This window comes from Crocodylus porosus, unplaced genomic scaffold (genome assembly GCF_001723895.1).
Source record: "Crocodylus porosus isolate Cpor-Errol unplaced genomic scaffold, CroPor_comp1, whole genome shotgun sequence".
NCBI classification, from domain to species: domain Eukaryota; kingdom Metazoa; phylum Chordata; order Crocodylia; family Crocodylidae; genus Crocodylus; species Crocodylus porosus.
The window spans coordinates 11698524-11707511 of NW_017728928.1; the positions used below are offsets into that span (position 1 = coordinate 11698524).

General features: G+C 47.8%; 1 protein-coding gene across 1 annotated transcript in view; it reads left to right on the plus strand.

Moving 5' to 3' along the window:
* KCTD2 (potassium channel tetramerization domain containing 2) overlaps positions 1–4892 on the plus strand; it is a gene marked incomplete at its 5' end in the record, with an annotated part of 15930 nt that extends 11038 nt beyond the window's left edge. The window contains one exon of the mRNA XM_019542812.1: positions 1323–4892. Coding sequence (XP_019398357.1) covers positions 1323–1352 — 30 coding nt within the window. The remainder of the gene's footprint in view (positions 1–1322) is intronic.
* Positions 4893–8988: the final 4096 nt, after the last annotated feature.

Below are 8988 nucleotides of genomic sequence, written 5' to 3' on the forward strand. Positions count from 1 at the left end.
CCCACCCCTGTAACCTGTCTAGGTCTGATTGTAGCCTATTCGTTCCTTCTAACGTGCCCACATCTTAGTGTCATCAGCATATTTGAACAGGGTGCATTTTACCCCCTCGTCCAAGTCACTGATGAAGATGTTGAACAGCGTGGGCCTGAGGACCGAGCCTTGGGGGACCCCACTGCCCACATCCTGCCAGGTCGAATAAGACCCATCCACCACCACTCTCTGGGTGTGGCCCTCCGGCCAGTTAGTGACCCAATTGACTGTGTAGGTGTTGACGACACAGTCCCCTAGTTTTTTAACGAGAATGCGGTGAGAGATAGTGTCAAAGGCCTTCCTGAAGTCCAGAAAGACTACATCCATTGCTACCCCTCCATCTAAGGATTTTGTGACCTGGTCATAGAAGGCTGCCAGGTTGGTCTGACAGGACCTGCTTCTAATGAACCCATGTTGGTTGCCCCTAAGCATAATTTCCCCTGCTGGCCCCTCATGGACATGCGCCAGGATAATTCTCCTAAAAAGCTTACCCAGGATCAAGGTCCTCCTTCCTCCTTTTTTTGAAAATGGGAACCACATTGGCCCTTTTCCAGTGCTCTGGCACCACATCTAGCCACAGCCAAAAGGCTATTCACACATTTTTCACATTATGCCACAGAAATAATGGAAAGAGGTGATCTTTAGGGAGTTAGCATAGCTGGGAATTTTGTTTCCTGGTCAGAGATGCCACAGTGTGGGGAGTGGAGGCTTTTCTTCTGACCTCCCTCTGTAGCTAACCGCTATCACCAGTTATCCCAGCAGTGGGATGGATGTCTCGGTCTCAAGAAACAGCGGCTCCAATCCCAGCTCTGCCCCGACTCTGTAAAATGGTCTGCCGAGAGCCACAATCTGCCTTGGTTTCCTGCCCTACTATAAAATAAGGGTAACACTTACCTCACAGAGGTAGTGAGCAGTGGTGCCCTGACATTTGAGCAAACCTCTTTATTTTCAAAAGCCCCCTCTATTTCTTGTTGCTATATCTGAAAAGCAAGTGAGATATTCAAGTGGAAAAACAAGCAAAAATTGTTATAGAACAATAGGCACATGGATGTACACACGATACACATACCCCGCCCTGCAAAAGAGTAGAGATTCTCTTGGGGTGTGGCAGACCCTTCCATCCTGCTGCAGCCAGCCACTTTTAGTACATGTCCATCTGTTCAAAGAAAAATAATTTGAAAGAGGTGTGTGAAGGCACTTAACACTCATACCCATTCTTCCCACATTCCTTTTAAAACCACTCAAACTTTTACAGGTCCCACGTTTTACTACAGCAGCCTCTGTCTTTCCAGATTCTTCAAGAGCGAGGATCCCGGATGTAACCTGAGTGGCTGGTTCAGTTAAACTCCTAGATGTCAAAAGGGCAGTCGAGCCGGGCAGAGCATTTCTCCGCAGTTCAACCTTGCTCTTGTACAGTAACCAAGCTAACGCAAAACAAAGCTGAGCCTGTCCTGCCAACGGAGAAGAATTCTGGTCATAACCAAAGGTTTTCCCCTTAACTCCAGGAAAGAAGGAGACACTCGTCCAGTTGTGGATAATCCTTTCTCCAAATACTCATTTTTGTTTCCTTGGCCAGCGCTGTATTCAATCTTTCCAACTGACAGCTGGGCCGGATTCCCAGCCAGAGCCTTTGTGAGTGTCGCTCAGTTCTGCAGGCCCCTGTCATCTGCTCTCCCATCCCACCACCGATGGGCTGGAGTAGGTGAACAAGGAGCTATGTTTGATCTGGGCCATCTCCCTCGCCCGGGTTTGCTGAGTAGAAAACTTGCAGCTACTTGGCCATACTCCTTCATCTCAGCTAGCCCTATCCAAATCAGATGAAAAAGGGTTTAGAGGCAAATGATAGAAACCCAAGAACTTTGTCTACCTTCTCCATTCTTGCTTTGTATCTGTTACCGGTTTGATTCCTAAGAGCCAAGTAAGACGCTACATAAGTCTAGAGGGGAGGGAAGTTGTATGCATGTCTAATGCTGGCCCTGAAGGCTTCTGTTGCTCACTGTTGCTACATATGGGCTCCTGGCATTTCCCAAAGCCTATTGCTTTTCATGCATATTTAAACAAAACCTGTTCTCACCCATAATGCAACAGAGTCAACAGTTCTGCCCTTTTCTCTCCTGTCTTGGAGAAGAGTAGTGACAGGGATGCTGTCCTACCTCCCCTCTCATACCATGTCACGGCTACACCTTAGCCTGGCAGAATTACTTGATTTATCAAGGGAAGGGGACTTGTTATTGCCAAGTTCAGCTTTGCCTTGTCCGTCTCCAGCAGCATGGACTCCCTTGCGCTCTGTCTGTCTTATCCCTTCTCATGGCAGCAGGAAGAGTTAGGGCAGATGTCCTTTTGTACTGTAGCAAGCCAGTAAGTTTGTTTCTAGCCAAACTGGTCAGCTCATTTGTGGAGGAGATCCCCCTCTTTTATGCATGGTGGTTCCACATCTGCAGCCCCCTCATGCAACCACCTCCAAACAGGTCAGCCTGATGTACCATGGGGCATTGCAGAGATGGGAGGGGGGAGGGGGGTTGGGTGAAAGTTGCCAAACTGTTGTAATGTTTCTTGTCCAAAGTGACGTGTCTACTCGTGACCTTTTTTTGGAATGCCTTGAATGGACGTGCAAATGTGCGTTTGTGCCTCTCTCTTTGATTTCTAATCTTAGCCAAACTACAGTTCGCTGGTCCCTTCAGTGAGTCTGTGCCATCCCTAACCAGTGGTGTGTCCCTCCTAGTCTGATAAATGGAATTTCTTAGGAATTCGCTGCATGTTTCTTCCTTAACTTCCCATCCTGGCTTTGTTCCTCGTAGCCTAGTATTTTGGCACCCGTGTCTTTTTGCTTCAGCGCTAGTTTGGGACTCGACTCAACCTTGGGATTCACAGGCGTTGGCAAGGCCAAGGTGGAAATTCCTGGTGTAGGTCAGTTTGCCCTGCAGGAATTGGATTCACTGACACCTGGTCAGTGTTGAGATGCCTCTGGTAGGGAGGTTTCCCCATCTCTTCCTCATGACTGCAGGGCATAGGACGGGGACCAGAGCTGCTGAGGGTCTGGATGACCTCTGTAGCATGCAAGACATGTAGTAGATCAGAGATGTCCCCACCTGCTGTCCGCTCCTCTTCAGTCTCTCTGTGCCCTCTCCCCAACACTTGCTAATGTACCCCCCGCCCCCCCGCATGCTCCTTACTTCTTTCTCCAGGAGGAGGGGTTGTTCACCTGCTTTAGTTCAGTGTTGATAACGGATGGTGCCAAATGTCTTGGAACTTGCATTGCATCAGTCATAGCTGTCAAAAGTAGTCTGGGTTGGCATCATGCTGAATAACCTGGCTTCCCTGCTCTCTCCACCCCCTTCCTGGTCTCAAACATGACAAGATGGCATTAGTGTGGTTAGACTGTATGCCTTGGCAGGGCCTAAACAACACTGTGATGTGTATATAGCTCTCTTCTCTATCAGTATCCTGTAGCCCCAGCCGTCACTAGTTTGTGCTTGCAGCTGAGAAATAAAGAGATAGCGCATGTATGTGGCTTAGCAGCAGGAAGAAGAAAAACACATCTAACACATTATCAGTCCCCACCATCGGCCACATTCCCCCACCCCAAAGGAGAAGGGACCTTGGGGAAATTAGTCAAGGAGTATAGCAGGCTCAAGCCAACAAGAATGGCATTGCTGCCATTTCCCTTGCAGTCAATGCAAGGCCAACCTGCTTTGCACAGCATTAGGTTTGAACAGTAGGGAGACCTCTTATCCAGTATGGTTGAAGCTGGTCAAACAATACCTCGTTGCTTCTTTTTTTTTTTTTGCATCACCAAAAACACCACGCACAGCAAAGCCCTCGAGGAGTGCCTGACATCAGAACACCACTGAGAAACACCACCTCTCCGCCTTCTGCACGCCAGAAGGAGCATCTGATCAAGCCAGAGGAATGAGGTAGTGGCAAAGAGCCAATGCCATTTCAGTGGAAGGGATAGTTCCACCCAACACATGAAGAAACAGATCATGAAAGTTCAATCTTAGTCTTCCCCTAACATTCCCAAGATCTTCAACAGGGATATCTTTCTCCAAGGCAACTTATTTCAGGTATCAGTTCCACATCGGACTCGAATTCTTTAGGGACAGTTGGGTAATGTTCTAATTTTTTCAAAGACTCTTGACTCCTCTAGGTATAAGGGCTGGTAATCTATTCAGAGTAGGATGGCCTTCCTACATAGCCTAGCTCTAAATTTCTTTTTACTGATTGCAACAGGTCACCTTTGGCCTTGGTCAGATCTGAAGGACTAGTTGGTCTCTACTGTTATCAGTTGCATCTCTCCATTGCTTGAGATAAAGGCAACGGACAGAAAGACAGGACCCATCTCCTCAAACGAAATCAAAACAAAAATCCGTCCTCGTAGCTGAGCAGGAAGGGTGAACAGGTGATAGGAGACATGCTGGATCTCCAGGGGAGTTGGCATCTCTTGAGAAGGTTCATTCTAAACCATGCGCCCTGGGAATGGATAGTGCTTTCCCACCCCTCAACGATTTCCCAGTGGCCTGAATTGTTCCACTACAGCGAGACTGGAATTAACCTCTCGAAGTGTCTTCGTTTCTGCACATTTTTAAATCGATCTTCTCAGGGGTGACCGAGTGGGCCAAGGGGAAGGGGGAGGGTTAGTGCAGGGGTAGCAAGCAGCTCCCTGGGCCTCTGCAACTGTACCAGCAGCTCCTGACCCTCCGGTTTTGCCTGCAGACCCAGAGGTTTTGTACAGTTTGTCATGTGTCAGTGCCCTTTGCTACTGTTTCTTTGTTTATTAAATGTGTTTGAATAATGATTGAGATGCTGTGATTTACATTTTTTTTTCAATAAAGATGCTGAAATGGGATTGAAGTTTGAACTAATGGCCCAGGTCCTGCTGCTTTTTTTTTGCATCTAGGGATGCAGAAGGGTTTGTTGTCCTAATGTGCCGTTTGGTCTTTATATGAAGGAAAAGTGAGTCAGGAATGTGTTCTTGGTTATTCAGCATTTCAAAAAGATTTGTAAAGAGCAAGGGGAGTTACATTTGTCTCTCTTTACAGCGTATGTACCATGAAGACCTGAAACATGGGTTTGTGTTTCCTGCTGGTATCTGACTGTAGAAACTCAGATCTTTGCCTAGGAAGATTCTAATGGCCAAATGAAGAAAAGGTTGAGAGGGCAATGGATTTTTAAGTCATTTTTGGCCAACATCTCTATGCCTGTCTGTCTGACACACACTTGGAAGAAAGACTGTTTTGGTTAAAGGATTCAACTGCCCCACCCATTAACTTCAGGTGTGAAAACTTGCTGAACATATGCAAAGGTTCACAGGCAGTTCTTTGGCACAACAAAAAAATATTAAACAATTGGAAAAGACAGATTTAGAAAAATCAGTCTCCTGTATCAGGAAAAATAATCCAAATCCAATATACAGAGAGGGCTCTGATAAGTGACCTAACTAAGCACAAAAGACAAAATGGTACCTAGTTCCCCCTCCCCCTCCCCCTCCCACCTTAAAAATAATTGCTGATCTGGAAGTATGTATTTGGCTAGAAATTGCACTGCAGTTTAGAAGGACATGAAATCATTGTTACATTATCCCCCAGCCATAACTCCACCAGTCTTTTTCCTTATTTGTCTCTTTAGCCCGGTTGATAGATTAGCAGAGATTCAATTTATTTCTTGTTTATTGAAGATGAATATCCAGAAAGGCTTGAAACACAGAGGTACCAACAGATGGAAAAGCAGTGGGGAGGAAAGCAGCAAATTATACATGCATCCTTCCTGCAGGAAGGACTGAGCTGGAGACCCTTTGAATTGCAAACCAAAAAATACTGATTAGAAATATAAAGCTTCCATTTGAATATGAGTCCATGCTGCCTTCTGCAACGACTGCAATTTGTCTTGGGCTCTCAGAGCACCAAAATCATGCTCCTGGCTGGTACCATGTGGTGTAGGCAAGGGTTACATCAAGCCCTAGAACAGTAAGTGATGTGACAAAGGGCGGGGGGGGGGGAAATCAGTGGTGAAGCTGGGAAGACAATCCAGGAAAAAAATTAAAAGAAACCTGATTTCCATCTGTAACCACAAGACCATGCTCCCTGTTAGAGCACATGTAACCTGCCACCAGCTATTCCTGTAGCTGGCAAAAGTTTGGTCTCCACCAAGGGTATCACCTTACCAAGGTTTCAGTTAACTAATAGTCTTACCAGGCTGGCACCTTAAACATCAAGCAGCAAGTCACAGCCCATTACACCAGGTTTGCCTTTATTAAGATCTTAAATACAGAGAAGTACCAGCCATGTTAGTCTGAAGTCAGACAGAAAGCAGGGCAGGGTGGCACCTTAGACTAGCTGGGTCAGAGAGGCACGGTGCTTCCATAGGCTAACTGCCACCACAACCAACTATGCTCTACTTGGGGATGCCACAGCCTCAAGACCTTCAGGCAGACCGTGCTTCAGGAGCTACTAGGACACAACTCCAAAGCTCATTTCTGAACAACCGTCTGGATGGTGACCAAGCCCAGCTCGCCACAGCTTCACGTTCAAAGCCAGCCAGGCCATGTGTCCATTCATCCACGTTCACAAGGAAGGTTTCCATCAGCAATAACTCAAACACACAACACACACTTATGCGATGCACCATGAGCCCCACATAGTCTGTGCCATAGGGTCATACTGCTAAAAAAGCATCCAGACTTAAAAACTGAGAACTCTGTTTAAGCAGTGCAGTTTCTCCACCAGCCAGGTCGACCGTCATGAGTTGTCACTAGGGGAGTTGCTGTGGATATCTTGGCTCATCAGAAAAACCTCTTCATCGTTGTTGCCAATGATTTGCATTCCTGCACGGCGTAACAGTTCTCAGACCCCAAGCGGTAGCATCCAACTCTATTTTTAAGTTGTTTCTGTACTTCCTGCTGCTGCTGACACATTACAAGATCTGTTGTAAGCTGCTGTTTACTACGGTGGGATTAAAAAAAAAAAAAAAGAATGCATGTGGAGAAAACAGACAACCCAGCTCTTACTGATTATAGACACAGACGGGGCCAGGCATCACATTGCAACAATAACAACAAAAAGGAAGCTTCATAAAGTTCAGGAGTGGATCTAATGTGCTAGGGAAGGGGGATTAGGAGTGGGCTGCTGATCTGTCACCCAACCGGCCTCCTGTTACAGCTTCTTGGGCAAAAGTGATGCAGGCTGTAGGAAGTAAAAACTCATCAGAAAAGGGTAGTGCCCCATTTCTGGGCTGGACGCGAGTTGAGACAAGTGATGCAGCAGAGACGTGATGATTCACTGTGGTTACTTCCATCTGAGAACACGCCAGGGCAGGGCTCAGCCCCTCCAGCAAGCGCAAGCTACCGATGGCATCACAATGAGCACTCAGAGCTGGATTATGCCATCACTTGGAAGACTCACAGCCCATGTAGGGCTGCTGGCAGGGAGGGTATCCTTGGGGGAGCTGCCAGCAGCCGGAGAGAACAAAACCAAAGCCTTTGGCTTAGTGTTGGAGCCGGCCACAGGCCAGGTGGGAAAGAGCAGAGTAACCCCTCTGTGCTGCCATTTAACAGCCTCTGTTGGAAGATTGTGGCTGCCCTAAGGAGGCAAGAGTGACCTCATGTCTGAGCAGATCGGGTGAGCATGGAGCATAGTGCCATGGCATATCTTTTACACAGGACTGTTCCCTGAACCAGAAGCTGTAGGCACACAAAATCCATCCAAATTACGCAGGCTTGAATGTGCATAGGGTAGGAGGAGGTGACACATTTCAGCCTAATGCACTCTGAGACCGTCACCAATAATACCACAAGTCATCAAGTTGATCAGCACTTGCTGTTAAAGACAGGGACCTAAAATCAGCCCTAATGTAAGACACGGAGATCAGCGGTTGCAATGGAAGAGGAGACAGTCTCTCCTTTAACTCAGTCTATCCTGTCCCAGTATATAGTTCTTCCCTTGAGTGTTTCATCCAGGCGAGTGCAGGTATCTCGGGGTGGTGGCAGACAGAGCCCCAGACCATCTGTAGCCCCTTTGGGCTTCTTAGGTCTTCCCAAGGGCAGACTGAAGAGGGGTGAGCTCTGTAGCTACTTAGCTGTTCTCAAGATAGTCACTCACCACCCCCACCTTGCATTTCCCTGACACCCACCCTTCCAGATGGGCTACTAAAATCTCCAAAACCGAGACACAGAAGCTGGCTCCGAGTCAGTGATGCTGCCTGGGAGGCCTTGGGGTGCAACTCCTCATGCCTCTCCCTGCACATCTGGGTCTACTGCACCATTTCATGGCTGGTTATGGTGGCTTTCACCCCGTTCCAACACTCCAGATCAGGTTGTGCTCTTTACAACCCTCACAGCCCTGCTAAGCTAATGAGAAAGCAGAGATTTGCATGGGAAGGCTGACCCACTGAAAGGCACTTCTCCAGCAGAAACACATTCACCTAAATAGTACACTGCATAATGTCCCTGGATGGAGCTTGGCCTGGGGAGTTAGGAGTCCCCGGTTCTACTTCCAGCTCTTTCCACACCCGTTGGAAAGTCACCTTGGCTGCTCTGTGACTCAATTTCTCCATGTGAGAATTTGGGACAATACCACATATTCCTTACAGCAGTTGAGAAGCTTAATTCATAGAATCACAGAAGTCGAGTCGAAGGGACCTTATAGATCTTCAAGTCCGACCCCCTGCCAGCGCAGGAGAAAAACTGGGCTCAAATCACTCCAGCCAGGTAGGCATCAAGCCTCTTCTGAAACACCCCCAGGGCAGGAGCAGCACCACTTCCCTAGGAAGTTGGTTCCAGCTCCTAGCCGCCCTGACCGTGAAGTAGTTCTTACGGATGTCTCATCTAAACCTCTCCAACAACTTGTGGCCGTTATTCCTTGTTATGCCGGGAGGGGGGAACTTGGTGAAACAGCGTCTCCCCCAAACCCTTCTGGTCCCCCCTAGTGAGTTTATAGACGGTCACCAGGTCCCCCCTCAGCCTTC